The sequence below is a fragment of the Oncorhynchus masou genome, chromosome 14 (genome assembly GCF_036934945.1).
Source record: "Oncorhynchus masou masou isolate Uvic2021 chromosome 14, UVic_Omas_1.1, whole genome shotgun sequence".
Lineage (NCBI taxonomy): Eukaryota > Metazoa > Chordata > Actinopteri > Salmoniformes > Salmonidae > Oncorhynchus > Oncorhynchus masou.
In genome coordinates, this window is record NC_088225.1 from 11,992,601 (window position 1) to 12,014,155 (window position 21,555).

At 47.3% G+C, this 21,555-nt stretch overlaps 1 protein-coding gene across 1 annotated transcript in view; it reads left to right on the top strand.

Moving 5' to 3' along the window:
• LOC135554245 (glutamate receptor ionotropic, NMDA 2B-like) overlaps positions 1-21,555 on the top strand; it is a 132,954-nt gene that overhangs the window by 13,607 nt on the left and 97,792 nt on the right. The window contains exon 2 of the mRNA XM_064986411.1: positions 15,645-16,244. Within this exon, the coding sequence (XP_064842483.1) occupies positions 15,645-16,244 (600 nt within the window). The remainder of the gene's footprint in view (positions 1-15,644; positions 16,245-21,555) is intronic.

Here is a 21,555-nt window from a genome sequence, read left to right on the forward strand (position 1 = left end):
AAACAACAGAAAGTGTAGGCTCATTCCTTGTGCATTCACAGCCATATAAGGAGACATTGGAACACAGCGCATTCAAAATCTGGGGCATTTCCTGTATGAAATGTCATCTTGGTTTCGCCTGTAGCATTAGTTCTGGGGCACTCACAGACAATATCTTTGCAGTTTTGGAAACGTCAGAGTGTTTTCTTTCCAAAGCTGTCAATTATATGCATAGTCGAGCATCTTTTCGTGACAAAATATCTTGTTTAAAACGGGAATGTTTTTTTATCCAAAAATTAAAAGAGCGCCCCCTATATCGAAGAAGATATGTTCAATTGTTCGGATTACCAGAATATAGTTCATTTCCCCCCACCTTCTGATGTTCCCAGAATCTCTATGTTAACCAAGGGTTTTTCAAATGTAACCTCAGTAGGGTAGAGAAAGGAAAAAGTGGGTAAGAGGTATTTATGACTGTCATAAACCTATCCCCCAGGCCAACATCATGACAGTTCCCACCCCCAGACCCTGATACTTTCCCACCCCCAGACCCTGATGGCACACTCATTAAGTGTGTGAGAGGGAGTGTGTGTTTTCTGACTCAAGGAGTCGAGAGAAGGTGGACTTACATAGCTACCACCATAGCGCTAGCCTAATGATCCTTCTACCCATCCAGTCATTTAAGATCAATGGACACACACTGTGAGTGTGGGATAGATGGCCACTTCTGGCTCAAACCTCCAGGACAAGAAAACGTGGTATATTGCATTGTGTTGACTGTGATAAAGTTGTGGATGGATACGATCAGTGGCTCTCGAGAAACAAACACATAAAGCCAGTAGAACATTTTCAAAGGATCTTCAAGCTTTACACAGGTGAATGAAATATGTCTGAAGCCTAATGATGGTTTATATAAGAGTTGCCACCATATACCCTCTAAAAGTTCTTAAAGGTCAATGGACACTATCTAACAAGGCCATACAAAAACATGCATAAGACATAAATTAAGAAACGTTTCAAAGTCTTGACACCCTGCTATCCTGCTTTCATTCACATTTACATGTATGATGTCCAATTAAAGGTTTACCCTGGGTTTACTAAGAAGAGGGCTAGTTCCTGGTGGTGGTTGGCTCCAGCTCCTCCAGCCCTCCCAGAGCTGAGTCAGGAGTCTGAGGAGCCCGGCTGCGTGCTAGAGGACCAGCCCCTGGGGGGGCGGGACGTTCAGCCACCTTTCATGTTGCTGCCATTGATTGGGCTTCGTTGAGGAGGAGAATTTATGTTTCTTATGAAGTCGGGGATACGAGGAATAGAATCCCCCATGGCTTCTTAGGGCACGAGCTACTAAGCCCTGATCTACAGTAGATACCGTGTTTGTGTCCATTTGTTCGAGGTAAAAGATGACTGGCTGGGGTAGTGTGTGAGTGTGTTTCTACATGTTCATTACCTAAGGTAAGAGCATTGTATAGTGTACATAAATTGATTATTGCATTGTATACGTATGCATCAGTCAAAGTGTGGGTGTCTGTGTGTGTCTCTGTGTGTGTCTGTGTGTGCTTGTTTATGGCTGTGTGTTTGGCTGTGGTCTGCATTGCCAGTGTGTCTGTGTGTGTGTCTCTGTGTGTGTCTCTGTGTGTGTCTGTGTGTGCTTGTTTATGGCTGTGTGTTTGGCTGTGGTCTGCATCGCCAGTGTGTCTCTGTGTGTCTCTGTGTGTGCTTGTTTATGGCTGTGTGTTTGGCTGTGGTCTGCATCGCCAGTGTGTGTCTGTGTGTGCTTGTTTATGGCTGTGTGTGTGTCTCTGTGTGTGTCTGTGTGTGCTTGTTTATGGCTGTGTGTGTGTCTCTGTGTGTGCTTGTTTATGGCTGTGTGTGTGTCTGTGTGTGTGTCTGTGTGTGTCTATGCGTGTGTCTGTGTGTGCTTGTTTATGGCTGTGTGTTTGGCTGTGGTCTGCATCGCCAGTGTGTGTCTGTGTGTGCTTGTTTATGGCTGTGTGTTTGGCTGTGGTCTGCATCGCCAGTGTGTCTCTGTGTGTGTCTGTGTGTGCTTGTTTATGGCTGTGTGTGTGTCTCTGTGTGTGTCTGTGTGTGCTTGTTTATGGCTGTGTGTTTGGCTGTGGTCTGCATCACCAGCGAGTCTCTGTGTGTCTCTGTGTGTGTCTGTGTGTGCTTGTTTATGGCTGTGTGTGTCTCTGTGTGTGTCTCTGTGTGTGTGTCTCTGTGTGTGTCTCTGTGTGTGTGTCTGTGTGTGTGTCTGGCTGTGGTCTGCATCGCCAGTGTGTGCCTGTGTGTTTGGCTGTGGTCTGCATCGCCAGTGTGTGCCAGTGTGTGTCTGTGTGTTTGGCTGTGGTCTGCATCGCCAGTGTGTGCCAGTGTGTGTCTGTGTGTTTGGCTGTGGTTTGCATCGCCAGTGTGTGCCTGTGGTCTGCATTGCCAGTGTGTGCCAGTGTGTGTCTGTGTGTTTGGCTGTGGTCTGCATCGCCAGTGTGTGCCAGTGTGTGTCTGTGTGTTTGGCTGTGGTCTGCATCGCCAGTGTGTGCCAGTGTGTGTCTGTGTGTTTGGCTGTGGTCTGCATCGCCAGTGTGTGTGCCAGTGTGTGTCTGTGTGTTTGGCTGTGGTCTGCATCGCCAGTGTGTGTGCCAGTGTGTGTCTGTGTGTTTGGCTGTGGTCTGCATCGCCAGTGTGTGTGCCAGTGTGTGCCAAACCTTAAAGAATCACTCAGTGAGAGTGACTAAGGAAGGGAGATGTGGAGAAGACAAGGGGGAATGAAAATAGAGAAAAGGTGCAGTTACACACACATTCACACACACGGTAAAACATCTGACCTGTACTGTGAGCAGAATGGGGGAAAAAATCCCCAAAATGTGCAATGAGTTATATAGAGAGGAAAGTAAGGAATAAGGGAAGTTTAAATATACTTTAAACTGTTCCTAGTTTCATTTGACCCCTGAATACTCATTCTTAGTCATTCTCCTCTGTTCTGCCACCATTCTCTTTTTCACACTGTTCCCTCTCTTATTTTCTTCTGTCCCTTATGTGTATCACAGCTCTGATCTGACGTTGGTCCTGCCTCTCTATCTTTATAACTTTCTCTCTTTCATTCAATCTGCCTCCCTCTCTTGCCAGCACACTCGCTCTCTCTCACCGTTTTTAATTAAAATCTCTCTGCATCAAGGGATTCCGTTGTAGCTGTGATTTAAATGAGAGGGTGACATAAACCTAACATTACTGTCAGACTAAAGCAAATTCCATCAATTCATATGAAATTTGCTGTACTGGCCATTCTCCAATAGTGTCTGATATATATATATATATATATATACTGCATATACTGCATATGATTTTTTCCCCTTACTATTCTTTTTTAAAAACAAACTTGCCAAAGCAACTCTGTAATGAAGTGTTACCACACACACTGCCTGCCTACTGTACCATCTTGCTGTGTGAAACAAAGCACTTCCCCCCTCCTAGGCATTTTGCCCACCACCTTCCCCTCACCCACTGTGGACTCAGTCTTGGGTGGATGAGGTTGGGTCTTAATAAATCAGGATGTTACCACCGGCACTAAGGCTAGTTTTTCATTAAAACTGTGAGTCAGTGGAGCTGTATTATGAATTGTACTCTGCCACGAGTGAATAAAACATCACTTCTCTCCTACATTTCTTCTGAGAGTTGGGCGCGCTGTGCTGACAGGGTTATGAAAGAGTCTGGGGAGCTTAGTGCTGCATAAAAATAATAACTCAATAGTGAGGCCCACAGCCATTAGGGTCAACACCATTATATTACACAAACAGCTACAAGGGTTTAGCGCTGCTGCTCGGCCAGAGTGACGTAGACACACAGGTTTCACATCGTGACACTTTGATGATGTTTGAAGTTGTGTCAGTTGATGATCCCAAAACACTTTCACACACAGCATGATTATTATGATGCTGATGGTCAGGTACTCTTGTCCGCTGGCTATTTTCAACACATGACTAATGTGAAACATTTGCTTTTCAAACACAAACAATTGCTCCATATATTTAGGGCCGTTCATAAAAAGAGGTGAGCCGGGGAACTTATTCTCCACCTTTCCCCTTTGATGGGCAGTAATGAAATAAATACCACCTATGAATATATTTATATGCAAAACTGTGTTTTTTGAACGCTCCTCTTGAAAGTATCACCAGGTTGAAGCGTAACAACTTGCCTACTTCAATGGCCCTTATTGCTAATTTCTGACCTTTTGGTGTCTGTGAGTACAACTGACACCATCCCAGAGAGAGCAGGGATGAGCCAGCAGATGAAAATGAGCCCCGTGGAGCATAGCGAATAGGAAGCGCTTCAGTCAGAGGATGACTAACTGCAATTCAATCTTACAGCTTTTCACAAGCAAACTTATGAATGCTAATTGTTTCATAATTGAAGGTGTTGGCGGATTCACTTCACTGACTGTGGTGATGCAAATGAAGCCCTCTGGCACTCATAACTACTGCCACAGAAAACTCAGGCGGGTTTGACCTTGTGGGACTCATCACCTTTATGAATTAATGCTCACAGGCCTCTAAGTTTGTACCGTCAATTTGTGTTTATTTGCATATATGAATATAGTATAGATAAGCTGTTCCATTTGGTATATAACTAAATGATATGAAAAGTTTTGTTCTTTACAGCTAGCTATGAATCATCAGCCTATATACTGTGTGGCAATACACAGCAATTACTCACCATTATTTAATTGATTTTCTTTTTCTAGATGATATCTTGATAAGGAGTACAGAAAGTACATTGTCAAAGATATTCTGCTTTGTGTTTTGCTTCTTATTATTGTTTGATTTGGACTGAAATAGGTGCCGGTCCTCATTTTGGTTACCGTTACTGTTTATATTTAGGTGCAGGACCTCCACGATACTTTTGAGCTAATATTCTGTAGGAGCAACAGGAGCACAAGCAGTAGAACATAGGAGGTTCTGCCCAGGTCTCTTAGAACCGTACAACGAACACTCCGAACAAAGTGTGTTTTGATTGAAATATTATGATAGTTGTCACACAGGTACCATGTTGGAATGACAGCTCTGGATGTGGTGGTGCTGTTGACGGAGCTGAGGCTTACGCTGCGGCGTACCTCGTGGCTGAGTGCTGGGTGGGATTAAACACGGGACATCTATTGGGAAGGGCTCCTAGATGTTATTATCCTCGTGGGGAGTCTCATCATTGGCTGGGAGCGATGACGCACGTGGCCCTGGAAGACGGCTGGAGACAGGCATGACAGCCGTACGCCTGCAAGAAATAGTGATGATCATGCATAAGAACAATGGCGGAGAAGAGATACTGTACTGGAATCCGAGTCTCCAGCGACTCACAAGGGTTTAAACATTCTGCCAAAACAGATGCTCCAGCGCTGAATTACACCCTTTAATAATGTAACCTCTCTCACACCTTTGTAAAGTGTACCGGGTTCTCCAAATACCATGTCCCATGAATTAATGCTTACAATTAATCAAGATCCATTCATTAAAACGTTAAATGAATACTTGAAAATGAAATCCATCAGTCATTCACCTGAGTGGAGAACAAAGTAATGTATTACTATTTCACCATTATCTGAGATAGAAACGTGAGGAATTTGATACAGGTCAGTGTCCTAACTAGTTCACTTATTGAGTGCATAGATACAGGGTCCTAACTAGTTCACTTATTGAGTGCATAGATACAGGGTCCTAACTAGTTCACTTATTGAGTGCATAGATACAGGGTCCTAACTAGTTCACTTATTGAGTGCATAGATACAGGGTCCTAACTAGTTCACTTATTGAGTGCATAGATACAGGGTCCTAACTAGTTCACTTATTGAGTGCATAGATACAGGGTCCTAACTAGTTCACTTATTGAGTGCATAGATACAGGGTCCTAACTAGTTCACTTATTGAGTGCATAGATACAGGGTCCTAACTAGTTCACTTATCGAGTGCATAGATACAGTGTCCTAACTAGTTCACTTATCGAGTGCATAGATAGTGTCCTAACTAGTTCACTTATCGAGTGCATAGATACAGGGTCCTAACTAGTTCACTTATCGAGTGCATAGATACAGGGTCCTAACTAGTTCACTTATTGAGTGCATAGATACAGGGTCCTAACTAGTTCACTTATTGAGTGCATAGATACAGGGTCCTAACTAGTTCACTTATTGAGTGCATAGATACAGGGTCCTATCTAGTTCACTTATTGAGTGCATAGATACAGTGTCCTAACTGACTTTCAAGAGGCTTGGACTGTAACATTGCTTTGGTTACAGATTGGATGGATGGTGACCAGGGTTCTTCAGTATAGTGTGTGATAGCTGCTGTTATTGCTCTGGTACAGTAAACAGCAGCTGTCGCACACTATACTGAAGAACCCTGGTCACCATCCATATGCACTCAATAAGTGAACTAGTTAGGACCCTGTATCTATGCACTCAATAAGTGAACTTTTTCGAAGCCATAGTAGCCATTGGGAACAGAATAGAGTTGTCATCCTCAATTGTTAGTTTGTTGTACAGTAAGTCTTAGTAGCATAAGTCTGGGATGTTTTGTCCCTTCGTCCTCTGGCTTTACAGGGGTGTAAATGCAGACAGACATGGAGACCACAGTACTGAACTGGATCAGGTTGTGCTCTTGCCTAAGTATATTTCAGGGTACCATTTTGTACACAAGAGCTGTTGGTTTTCACTCATGGGAGGCAGATTTTGATATATCCCCATATCTTCTTTTAAGCAACTGCTGCAGCACCAAATTCAATTCAGACCATTTATATCCCAGCATGCAAGAAAGACAAATGCAATATTTTCAAACTGTTGTCTCTCTTACACACACACACACACACACACACATACACACGCACACACACACACACGCACACAAAGGAACTATCCTGGACACCTACTAATCCAAAGGCAGGATCCTGGTTCCAAAAATAACAGCTTGGAATGAGATGGATGGAGGAGGACAGATTATTGTGGCTCTGGTCTCTGAAAAGCTGTCAATAAAACGCATTTAAAGTGATTACCGGGCCGTTATTGGCACGGGGGTCACTCTGGTTTTCCCAAAAGGCAACACTTTGAAATCACACACACCTGTAAAAGATGTTTAAAATGGAAATAGGCCAGCTGAAGTGGAATTGTTCACGTACACTGATAAGCATATGGGGGCAGTGAGCCCACAAGTCAGGGAGGAGATGAACTTTTCTCCTCCAATCAGAAGAGTGGGTGTTAATAGAAATCTAAGAGTTATTACAGGACCAACTGCTTACCTTCATGGTTGTGTCAAAACACATTAAACAACTTCAGGCATTGTTCAGTACTTTTCTCCGCCAAGACACTTGATATTCAGACAAGCCACGGATATTGTGTTTTGTTATAACATATTATAACAATCAAATCCTTCTCCATCTGAAAACAGATGAAGATACAAACTTCATGGCTTCTTTAGTAGAAAATGTTTGGGTCTTTGACACAGTTTGTCAGTGCTGCAGTACAAGTTCCGGGCAAAGACAGTGTATGAATACATGGGTCATAAACAGACGTGTTGTTGTCCTCCGCACTCTCCTAAATATCAAAGCAAGAAATAAAAAATGACATGTTGTATTTGTTCTCCGTATTCATGCAAATATTCCGACTGTCAGGCCTGACACATAATGAGAAGAGAGATTGATTGGCCCTCAGCATCCTTTCTCTTGAAATAGACACCATTATACACTCAATGACTCTCGGTAAACATGTGAATGTATGCCTGGCTGTGTATGGTAATGGGGGGGCTGTGAGTGGCTGCTGCAGAACATCACGTCCAGACCTCAGGTTCAAATAGACCCGCCTCCTCCTCCCCAGCAGCCAGCTAAAGGCCATGCATGTACTTTTCCACTAGAGCCAACATAGTTCACTCCTCTCAGTGGTTTGGCCCTGTGTTCTAGGGGCCAGCTCATCCCCCTCAGAGACCTGATAGTACATGCTGCTGTCACAGACAAACCTCACCTTTTAGATAATACTGGGAGTCAATATTCCCCTGTATTGTATACTTTCACTTGTGTTGTGACTGTAGAAAGCAAATGCGCATTAATTATAAATGACAGCTTTTGATAGCTTCTCTGTATTATGAATTTCCAGGAAACACTACAGCATGGCCCTGTGTGTGTGTGTGTGTGTGTGTGTGTGTGTGAGAGAGGGAGAGAGAGAGAGAGCTAGAGAGCTAGAGAGCGAGAGAGAGAGAGAGAGAGAGCGAGAGAGAGAGAGAGAGCTAGAGAGAGAGAGAGAGAGAGAGAGCTAGAGAGAGAGAGAGAGAGAGAGCTAGAGAGAGAGAGAGCTAGAGAGAGAGAGAGCTAGAGAGAGACAGAGAGCACTGTGCTACTGTTATTTTGTGTGTACGGCTGTCTTTTGCCAGTGTGATGGCACTCCATTACAGTACCTGTCAAAGGTTTGGACACCTACTCATTCAAGGGTTTTTCTTAATTTTTAAAACTATTATTCTACATTGTAGAATAATAGTAAAGACATCAAAACTATGAAATAACACATACTGTATGTAACCAAAAAAAGTGTGAAACAAATTAAAATATATTTTATATTTGAGATTCTTCAAAGTTGCCAACATTTTCCTTGATGACAGCTTTGCACACTCTTGGCATTCTCTCAACCAGCTTCACGAGGTAGTCACTTGGAATGCATTTCAATAACAGGTGTGCCTTGTTGAAAGTTAATTTGTGGAATTTCTTCCCTTCTTAATGCATTTGAGCCAATCAGTTGTGTTGTGACAAGGTAGGGGTGTTATACAGAAGACAGCCCTATTTAGTAAAAGACCAAGTCCATATTATGACAAGAACAGTTCAAATATGCAAAGAGAAACAACAGTTCGTCATTACTTTAAGACATGAAGATCAATCAATACGGAAAATTTGAAGAACTTCGAAAGTTTCTTCAATTGCAGTCGCAAAACCATCAAGTGCTATGATGAAACTGGCTCTCATGAGGACCGACACTGGAAAGGAAGACCCAGAGCCCAAATAACAGACACATCTCAATATGAACTGTTTAGAGGAGACTGCATGAATCAGGCCTTCATGGTCGTATTGCTGCAAAGAAACCACTACTAAAGGACACCAATAACAAGAAGAGACTTGCTTGGGCCAAGAAACACGAGTAATGGATATTAGACCGGTGGAAATCTGTCCTTTGGTCTGATGAGTCCAAATTTGAGATTTTGGGTTCCCAACCACTGTGTCTTTGTGAGACGCAGATTAGGTGAAATGATGATCTCCGCATGTGTGGTTTCCAACGTGAAGCGTGGAGGAGGAGGTGGGATGGTGTGATGGTGTTTTGCAGGCGACACTGTCTGTGATTTATTTAGAATGAAAGGCACACTTAACCAGCATGGCTACCACAGCATTCTACAGCGATACACCATTCCATCTGGTTTGGGCTTAGTGGGACTATCATTTGTTTTTCAACAGGACAATGACCCAAAACACAACTCCAGGCTCTGTAAGTGCTATTTGACCAAGAAGGAGAGTGATGGAGTGCTGCATCAGATGACCTGGCCTCCACAATCACCCGAAATCAACCCAATTGAGATGGTTTGGGATGAGTTGGACTGCAGAGTGACGGAAAGGCAGCCAACAAGTGCTCAGCATATGTGGGAACTCCTTCAAGACTGTTGGAAAAGCATCCCTCATGAAGCTCGTTGAGAGAATGCCAAGAGTGTGCAAAGCTGTCATCAAGGCAAAGGGTGGCTACTTTGAAGAATCTAAAATCTAAAATAGATTTGGATTTTTTTAAACACTTTTTTGGTTACTACATGATTTCATGTTGTTTTTTCATAGTTTTGATGTCTTCACTAGTATTGTACAATGTAGAAAATAGTAAAAATAAAGAATAACCCTTGTATGAGTAGGTGTGTCCAAACTTTTGACTGGTACTCTATGTCAGTGCGTAAACGTGAGTGCCAGTCTAATATCTGGGCTATTTTGACAAGGCATGCTCGCCACCTCCACCCCGGCCCCGTGCTAGTTGTAGTTGTGTGATTTATGGCTGACGAAGGCGTCCAATTACAGAGCCATAATATCCACGTCATGCCTCATATCCTAACAGTGTCTACATCAGTTGAGCCATGTTAGCCCAAGCTTTCATTAATGACAATTACACTTTTTATAGTCCATTTAGTCCCACTTATTACCTGAGGTTATTCAGGGAGGTAACCACCAGTAGCAGTCGGCAGACATTCCTAATTAGTCGGGTCGTTTGGATTCAGTGTTGGGTGGGGTTCTAGTTGCATTGGCCAGGCGCTGCAGAGTTTAGCCCCTAGGCTGGTATCAGTGTGGGAGCCTATCTAGGGGTCCATCGGTGTGTAATAGATATCGCAGTGTGCTTTGGTGCGTTAAATAAACCAAATGGTGCGTGAGACATGTCTTCAGGGCTTGCTGTGCGGTCTTCTCTTAGACTTCTTCTGTTATGTGATCAACCTTTGTGTGCTTTAAGTGCCGTTCTGGGAATTCTAGAACTTCATGGGTTCATCATCTGAATGGACATTGTGTATACAGTAAATGTGTAATATGTGCCTATGTTGTTGTGTAATATGTGTCTATGTTAATTTGCCCGTGAAAACAATCGGTGTGTAAAATGGACCCATTGCAAGGGTGCATTGATTGCTTATCAGAGTTTGCGATATGCCAGGGCACATCAATGTGTGGGAATGGGCTGTGTGTGTGTGTGTGTGTGTGTGTGTGTGTGTGTGTGTGTGTGTGTGTGCGTATATATCTCTGTGTCCATCAACAGTGTGTGGAGAGGCCTATGCTAATTGTTGCCATGGAAACTGAGTGCTGCTAGAGAAGTACAGATTCAAAGGAAGCATCACCCCCTCTCTCTTTCTTCCTTTTCCTCCCATCTCTCTCCCATCCCTCTTTCTTTTCTCAGTCTATCTGCTGCCATTCCCCTCTCCCTTTCCCCTCATTCTTTCTCTCAGTCTCCTCTTCCCTCTCGATGCTTTCCATCAAAGCCCACTCCAGCTGCCTATCCTCCCTCTCTTACTCTTTCTCACACCTCCTCCATTCTCTCTCCACGAATCTCTTTCTCTGTCTCTTGGTGTCCCTCCACCTCCTCATATGCCTTACTTTTAGCAGATTGTCTGTATTCCTATTCTCTCTCTTCCTCTGTCACTCTTCTCTGTCCCTCCCTCCCTCCCCTGCTCCCTCTCCCTCTCTCTTTAGAGGAGTGTACAATTGGCAATTAACACAGGGACCTGTAATTAGTGCTGACGAACCTCCAGCAATTAGTTATCCTAAAGAAGTATTTTTGTCATCTTTACACACCTCCCCCTTCCATCCCCCAGCCTCTCAATCTCTCCTCTCTCTTGTTCACTGTCTCGTTCCTATAGGGTTTGTTTGTTCAGGATTTTTCTTTATACTCCCTCTGCCTTTTAAACTTTTGCTTTTGTTCCACGGTGAGTGTGCACACACACACACACACACACACTCCACGGTGCTTACACACATACACACACAAACACGCACATGCACGCACACACACACACTCCACGGTGCTTACACACACACACACAAACACACACACACACACACACACACACACACACACACACACACACACACACACACACTCCACGGTGCTTACACACACACAAACACGCACATGCACACACACACACACTCCATGGTGCACACACACACATGCACACACACACACACACTCCACGGTGCTTACACACATACACACACACACAAACACACACACACACACACACACACACACACTCCACGGTGCTTACACACACACAAACATGCACATGCACACACACACACACTCCATGGTGCACACACACACATGCGCACACACACACACACACACACACTCCACGGTGCTTACACACATACACACACACACACACACACACACACACACACACACACACACACACACACACACACACACACACACACACACACATTCCACGGTGCTTACACACACACAAACACGCACATGCACACACACACACACTCCATGGTGCACACACACACATGCACACACTCACACGCTATTACAACCACCTCCACAATATTTAGGAGCCGCTGATATGCACACTCACATACCCACAAATATCATACCCCCCCCCTTAATGTTAAACTCCCTTGTTATTGTAATGGTGAGAGGTTAGAATGTCTTGGGGGTATGATATTTGTGCATCTGTAAATTTCTCACTCACCATTATTCATGATTCATTTAGGATTATCCGTAATAATGGCAGCATTCACATCAATGTAGAAATGTTTAGAAACGTATTCTATTCTTATTTACAATTAAAGTGACTCCAAAATGACACAAACTATTTACAATTAATCTCTATTGGGCAAAAAATTGTCTGAAACACAACCAAAGTTGTCACGAGCTTGATGTAATCATTGCGTGCTCGGAATATGGAACCAAGTATTTCACTTTTTACTATTTTAATACACATGTAAGTGAATTTGTCCCAATAATTTTGCTCCCTAAAAGGGGGGGGACTATATACAAAAAAGTGCTGTAATTTGGAAAAAGTCACCCAATACAGATGAAAATAACCTCAAATTAAAGCTGACAGTCTGCACTTTAACCTCATCACAATTGTATCATTTCAAATCCAAAGTGCTGGAGTACAGAGCCAAAACAACAAAAAATGTTCCAATACTTTTGGAGCTCACTGTGTAGTTTTTCAAATAGGATATGTTTAACAACTTATTCTTCTCACTTTGTGTCATTCACTCTCTCTTCTTCCGTCCCTCAAGCCCCCCCTCTTCATCACTGTTAATGACGGTCTATAAAAAAGAGAGATACAGTATGTGGTCATTCACGTAAAGCGTTGGAGAGAGGTGGATGGAGGGATGGAGAGTAAATGAGTGTTGGGATAAAATAGGACAGAAGAGAGGAGGCGGGGTGAAGATGCGGGGGGGGTTGTTATTCGCTCGGAGCATCCATCACTCCCTCCCTCAGCATCTGTCCATCTTTCTGTCTGTGTATCAGGGAGCCAGTGTTCACTCATCACATCAAGCCAGTTACTCAGTCATCATGTACCCCCCCTCTCTCTCTCTCTGTCTCTGTTTGCTTCTTTCTCATCCCCTCTCCCTCTCTCTCTCTGTCTCTCTCTCCCTCTCTCCTTTGCTTTTCCCTCTTCCCTCCTCCTCTTGCCTTGTCTCTTTCCTCTCTTCCCTCCCTGTCAGGGATTCAGCCAGCCATCCAGCGGGAGAGTTTATGTCATCCATAATAAACACCATTATCCTGCTTGAAAACACCCCTGGTGAAATATTGATCAGTATGAGTGTATGTATACCTTGTATCCATGTGTGTGTGTGTTTATGCACTATTGATGTACTGTATGTCATCTACAACCTGTCCTAGCTAGGTTTCCATCCAATTGGCCACAGATTTTCATGCAAATATAAAACAAATCAGCATAAAGAAACCAGTTGTTACCAGTGAAATGTACATTTCGCTTAAGTTTTCCTTTACCGAATAAAAACCTGAAGTTCAATGTGTTTCTAATGCATTTTCAACTCTACTAATATTTTTGTCACAAAAACTGTTGTATTGGCACATGCACTCTAGCCAACAGCTCCCAGATACATAGAGGCCAGTCTACATGATGAGTTTACTATGGATAAACAGCAGTCTAGCCAACAGCTCCCAGATACATAGAGGCCAGTCTACATGATGAGTTTACTATGGATAAACACCAGTCTAGCCAACAGCTCCCAGATACAGTGAGGCCAGTCTACATGATGAGTTTACTATGGATAAACAGCAGTCTAGCCAACAGCTCCCAGATACATAGAGGCCAGTCTACATGATGAGTTTACTATGGATAAACAGCAGTCTAGCCAACAGCTCCCAGATACATAGAGGCCAGTCTACATGATGAGTTTACTGTGGATAAACAGCAGTCTAGCCAACAGCTCCCAGATACATAGAGGCCAGTCTGCATGATGAGTTTACTATGGATAAACAGCAGTCTAGCCAACAGCTCCCAGATACATAGAGGCCAGTCTACATGATGAGTTTACTGTGGATAAACAGCAGTCTAGCCAACAGCTCCCAGATACATAGAGGCCAGTCTGCATGATGAGTTTACTATGGATAAACAGCAGTCTAGCCAACAGCTCCCAGATACAGTGAGGCCAGTCTGCATGATGAGTTTACTATGGATAAACAGCAGTCTAGCCAACAGCTCCCAGATACAGTGAGGCCAGTCTGCATGATGAGTTTACTATGGATAAACAGCAGTCTAGCCAACAGCTCCCAGATACATAGAGGCCAGTCTGCATGATGAGTTTACTATGGATAAACAGCAGTCTAGCCAACAGCTCCCAGATACAGTGAGGCCAGTCTACATGATGAGTTTACTATGGATAAACAGCAGTCTAGCCAACAGCTCCCAGATACAGTGAGGCCAGTCTACATGATGAGTTTACTATGGATAAACACCAGTCTAGCCAACAGCTCCCAGATACAGTGAGGCCAGTCTACATGATGAGTTTACTATGGATAAACAGCACTCTAGCCAACAGCTCCCAGATACATAGAGGCCAGTCTACATGATGAGTTTACTATGGATAAACACCAGTCTAGCCAACAGCTCCCAGATACATAGAGGCCAGTCTACATGATGTGTTTACTATGGATAAACAGCAGTCTAGCCAACAGCTCCCAGATACATAGAGGCCAGTCTACATGATGAGTTTACTATGGATAAACAGCAGTCTAGCCAACAGCTCACAGTTACAGTGAGGCCAGTCTACATGATGAGTTTACTATGGATAAACAGCAGTCTAGCCAACAGCTCCCAGATACAGTGAGGCCAGTCTACATGATGAGTTTACTATGGATAAACACCAGTCTAGCCAACAGCTCCCAGATACATAGAGGCCAGTCTACATGATGAGTTTACTATGGATAAACAGCAGTCTAGCCAACAGCTCCCAGATACAGTGAGGCCAGTCTACATGATGAGTTTACTATGGATAAACAGCAGTCTAGCCAACAGCTCCCAGATACATAGAGGCCAGTCTACATGATGAGTTTACTATGGATAAACAGCAGTCAAGCATCAATCATCATGTCACCAGAATAAGACCCTCAATGTAAATTGGAAAGGAGCATCAAGATCACCATGCACTTTCACCACCTGTGAAGTTCATAATTTATGAACCACACACCATATCTCTCCAAGGTTATTCTATGGTTATTCTATCAATATTTGCGCATAAAGGCATTTCCACCACCATTTCTTGCATAATACATTTTTCCAATGAATAAAAAACATATCGAACAAAAAAAGATCTGTCAGCATTTATAAAAATATACCGAAATCTCCTGTTCCCATCACAGCTGTAGTGATTGTTTTTATATGGTATGACTTTACTCGCATAAAAACTGTAGATAGAAACATGGTTCGTGATACACTGATTCATGTTATAGGCTCTTGTCAATCCACTTAAGTCAATCAAAGTCTATGGGCCACATTGACCTGTCTCTCTCTCTCTCTCTTCTTTTTTTCTCTTTCCCTCCCTCCCTCCCTCCCTCCCTCCCTCCCTCCCTCCCTCCCTCCCTCCCTCCCTCCCTCCCTCCCTCCCTCCCTCCCTCCCTCCCTCCCTCCCTCCCTCCCCCTCCCCACCCCCAGGTATTACATTCCCACTCCTCGATTATGCCTGTCTCCGGCTGCCACAGCGCCTCCCACCCTCAGGAAAGGCGAGCGTCCCCCACACCCCTGCCCTCCCAGGAGGTGAGACGTCCTCCCCGGCGCCGTGCGGCCCTCTCCTCCCTCTCCCTGTCCCTCCTGGGCCTCCTGATGTGCCTGTTCCACCTGCCCCCTGCCTGTCACTCTCGCAGAGACAAAGGCGGGGGCGTGGCCCACTACATCCCCATGGCCCAGCCCCCCCACCACCAGGTTCTGCCCAAGCTGGTTCAGGGTCTCAGCATCGCTGTGGTGCTGGTGGGCAACTCTAGCGAGGTGGCGTTGGCAGGCGCCCGGGAGAAGGACGACTTCCTGCACATGCCGCTGGCGCCCAACGTGGAAGTGCTCACCATGAACGAGACGGACCCCAAGAGCATCATCAAGAGCATCTGTGACCTGATGACAGAGCACTGGCTACAGGGCGTGGTGTTCGGGGACGACACGGATCAGGAGGCCATAGCCCAGATCCTGGACTTCATCTCTGCACAGACACACATCCCCATCCTGGGGGTCCGCGGTGGCTCCTCCATGATCATGGCTGCCAAGGTACAGTGTGTGTGTTTCTATGTGTACTGTGTGTACTGTGTGTGAGAGAGAAAGGGTGATTGAGAGAAACAAAAAGTATGAGCAATGTTTTTATCTGTTAGTGTTGATCCTCTGTATTTCATTGTTGTCTTGAACAATGATCTGTTCACAAGTGAAGCGGCGACAGCTTTCTAGTGCAACGTCGTTACCACTATCAGATCAATGCTGGTTCATTCATGGGAAAACAGATGCAGAGGTTTGACAGAGAGCAAGAGGGGTTGTTTCCTTTGAAGAAAACTGGAAAGAGTGGGGAAGTTGGAGACAGGATCAACGTGGTGCGATAGGAGGGAACAGGAGGAAGACAGGGAGAGAAGACGTGCATAGAGAAAGAAAAGAATAACTCAAATAGTCTGGCATGAGCAGAGAGAGAGAGAGAGAGAGAGAGTGAGTGAGAGAGAGAGAGAGAGAGAGAGAGAGAGAGAGAGAGAGAGAGAGAGAGAGAGAGAGAGCGAGAGGAAGCTGTACTGTCACCAGACACACAGTGTTACCTCGGCATGACAGAGTTCCACTAGATCCCTCTATGGCTCATCTCTATGATATTTCTCCCCCACCCCTTTTCATTCTATTCACTTTAACCATGTCTAATGGGATGAAGCAATCTGGTCCTGCTTTATCTTAGCCGGCTGTGATCCGCGTTTGGACCGTGCTGCTGGACTGGACTATTTTTTTCTGCAGAATAATCAACTTTTATTCAGCCTGAACAAACACAGCTGTACAAAATGGGCTCCCAGAAACTCCTAGAATTTCAAACAGCCTCCAAAAAAAAGCTGCCCGGAATGAGGCCGTCCGCTGGGCTTTCCAACTGACGCGCTTTCAGCACAACGGCTTCCATTGTGGATAAAGCATTATCTCTGCTCCCCCTTCCACGTTTGACCCTGCGTCAACAGGGTCCACCAGCCAGCCATTCATCCCCCTATATCCCCATTACACCATGGAGGATAGCATTGGACAGTCAAATGACATTTACCCCACACATCTCTATCGACAGGTACGACATCCACTGACCCTGCCCCTTGTGTCACGGCCATACATACGTGTCACTGACCCTGCCCCTTGTGTCACGGCCATACATACGTGTCACTGACCCTGCCCCTTGTGCCACAGCCATACATACGTGACACTGACCCTGCCCCTTGTGCCACGGCCATACATACGTGTCACTGACCCTGCCCCTTGTGCCACGGCCATACATACGTGTCACTGACCCTGCCCCTTGTGCCACGGCCGTACATACGTGTCACTGACCCTGCCCTTTGCGCCACGGCCATACATACGTGTCACTGACCCTGCCCCTTGTGCCACGGCCATACATACGTGTCACTGACCCTGCCCCTTGTGCCACGGCCATACATACGTGTCACTGACCCTGCCCCTTGTGCCACGGCCATACATACGTGTCACTGACCCTGCCCCTTGTGTCACTGCCATACATACGTGTCACTGACCCTGCCCCTTGTGTCACTGCCATACATACGTGTCACTGACCCTGCCCCTTGTGTCACTGCCATACATACGTGTCACTGACCCTGCCCCTTGTGCCACGGCCATACATACGTGTCACTGACCCTGCCCCTTGTGCCACGGCCATACATACGTGTCACTGACCCTGCCCCTTGTGTCACGGCCATACATACGTGTCACTGACCCTGCCCCTTGTGCCACGGCCATACATACGTGTCACTGACCCTGCCACTTGTGCCACGGCCATACATACGTGTCACTGACCCTGCCCCTTGTGCCACGGCCATACATACGTGTCACTGACCCTGCCCCTTGTGCCACGGCCATACATACGTGTCACTGACCCTGCCCCTTGTGCCACGGCCATACATACGTGTCACTGACCCTGCCCCTTGTGCCACGGCCATACATACGTGTCACTGACCCTGCCCCTTGTGCCACGGCCATACATACGTATCACTGACCCTGCCCCTTGTGTCACGGCCATACATACGTGTCACTGACCCTGCCCCTTGTGCCACGGCCATACATACGTGTCACTGACCCTGCCCCTTGTGTCACGGCCATACATACGTGTCACTGACCCTGCCCCTTGTGCCACAGCCATACATACGTGTCACTGACCCTGCCTGTTGTGCCACGGCCATACATACGTGTCACTGACCCTGCCCCTTGTGTCACTGCCATACATACGTGTCACTGACCCTGCCCCTTGTGCCACGGCCATACATACGTGTCACTGACCCTGCCCCTTGTGCCACGGCCATACATACGTGTCACTGACCCTGCCCCTTGTGTCACTGCCATACATACGTGTCACTGACACTGCCCCTTGTGCCACGGCCATACATACGTGTCACTGACCCCGCCCCTTGTGCCACGGCCATACATACGTGTCACTGACCCTGCCCCTTGTGCCACGGCCATACATACGTGTCACTGACCCTGCCCCTTGTGCCACGGCCATACATACGTGTCACTGACCCTGCCCCTTGTGCCACAGCCATACATACGTGTCACTGACCCTGCCCCTTGTGCCACGGCCATACATACGTGTCACTGACCCTGCCCCTTGTGCCACGGCCATACATACGTGTCACTGACCCTGCCACTTGTGCCACGGCCATACATACGTGTCACTGACCCTGCCCCTTGTGCCACGGCCATACATACGTGTCACTGACCCTGCCCCTTGTGCCACGGCCATACATACGTGTCACTGACCCTGCCCCTTGTGTCACTGCCATACATACGTGTCACTGACCCTGCCCCTTGTGTCACTGCCATACATACGTGTCACTGACCCTGCCCCTTGTGTCACTGCCATACATACGTGTCACTGACCCTGCCCCTTGTGCCACGGCCATACATACGTGTCACTGACCCTGCCCCTTGTGCCACGGCCATACATACGTGTCACTGACCCTGCCCCTTGTGTCACGGCCATACATACGTGTCACTGACCCTGCCCCTGTGCCACGGCCATACATACGTGTCACTGACCCTGCCACTTGTGCCACGGCCATACATACGTGTCACTGACCCTGCCCCTTGTGCCACGGCCATACATACGTGTCACTGACCCTGCCCCTTGTGCCACGGCCATACATACGTGTCACTGACCCTGCCCCTTGTGCCACGGCCATACATACGTGTCACTGACCCTGCCCCTTGTGCCACGGCCATACATACGTGTCACTGACCCTGCCCCTTGTGCCACGGCCATACATACGTATCACTGACCCTGCCCCTTGTGTCACGGCCATACATACGTGTCACTGACCCTGCCCCTTGTGCCACGGCCATACATACGTGTCACTGACCCTGCCCCTTGTGTCACGGCCATACATACGTGTCACTGACCCTGCCCCTTGTGCCACAGCCATACATACGTGTCACTGACCCTGCCTGTTGTGCCACGGCCATACATACGTGTCACTGACCCTGCCCCTTGTGTCACTGCCATACATACGTGTCACTGACCCTGCCCCTTGTGCCACGGCCATACATACGTGTCACTGACCCTGCCCCTTGTGCCACGGCCATACATACGTGTCACTGACCCTGCCCCTTGTGTCACTGCCATACATACGTGTCACTGACACTGCCCCTTGTGCCACGGCCATACATACGTGTCACTGACCCCGCCCCTTGTGCCACGGCCATACATACGTGTCACTGACCCTGCCCCTTGTGCCACAGCCATACATACGTGTCACTGACCCTGCCCCTTGTGCCACGGCCATACATACGTGTCACTGACCCTGCCCCTTGTGCCACAGCCATACATACGTGTCACTGACCCTGCCCCTTGTGCCACGGCCATACATACGTGTCACTGACCCTGCCCCTTGTGCCACGGCCATACATACGTGTCACTGACCCTGCCCCTTGTGTCACGGCCATACATACGTGTCACTGACCCTGCCCCTTGTGCCACGGCCATACATACGTGTCACTGACCCTGCCCCTTGTGTCACGGCCATACATACGTGTCACTGACCCTGCCCCTTGTGCCACAGCCATACATACGTGTCACTGACCCTGCCTGTTGTGCCACGGCCATACATACGTGTCACTGACCCTGCCCCTTGTGTCACTGCCATACATACGTGTCACTGACCCTGCCCCTTGTGCCACGGCCATACATACGTGTCACTGACCCTGCCCCTTGTGCCACGGCCATACATACGTGTCACTGACCCTGCCCCTTGTGTCACTGCCATACATACGTGTCACTGACACTGCCCCTTGTGCCACGGCCATACATACGTGTCACTGACCCTGCCCCTTGTGTCACTGCCATACATACGTGTCACTGACCCCGCCCCTTGTGCCACGGCCATACATACGTGTCACTGACCCTGCCCCTTGTGCCACGGCCATACATACGTGTCACTGACCCTGCCCCTTGTGCCACGGCCATACATACGTGTCACTGACCCTGCCCCTTGTGCCACGGCCATACATACGTGTCACTGACCCTGCCCCTTGTGCCACGGCCATACATACGTGTCACTGACCCTGCCCCTTGTGCCACGGCCATACATACGTATCACTGACCCTGCCCCTTGTGTCACGGCCATACATACGTGTCACTGACCCTGCCCCTTGTGCCACGGCCATACATACGTGTCACTGACCCTGCCCCTTGTGTCACGGCCATACATACGTGTCACTGACCCTGCCCCTTGTGCCACAGCCATACATACGTGTCACTGACCCTGCCTGTTGTGCCACGGCCATACATACGTGTCACTGACCCTGCCCCTTGTGTCACTGCCATACATACGTGTCACTGACCCTGCCCCTTGTGCCACGGCCATACATACGTGTCACTGACCCTGCCCCTTGTGCCACGGCCATACATACGTGTCACTGACCCTGCCCCTTGTGTCACTGCCATACATACGTGTCACTGACACTGCCCCTTGTGCCACGGCCATACATACGTGTCACTGACCCTGCCCCTTGTGTCACTGCCATACATACGTGTCACTGACCCCGCCCCTTGTGCCACGGCCATACATACGTGTCACTGACCCTGCCCCTTGTGCCACGGCCATACATACGTGTCACTGACCCTGCCCCTTGTGCCACGGCCATACATACGTGTCACTGACCCTGCCCCTTGTGCCACGGCCATACATACGTGTCACTGACCCTGCCCCTTGTGCCACGGCCATACATACGTGTCACTGACCCTGCCCCTTGTGCCACGGCCATACATACGTGTTACTGACCCTGCCCCTTGTGTCACTGCCATACATACGTGTCACTGACCCTGCCCCTTGTGCCACGGCCATACATA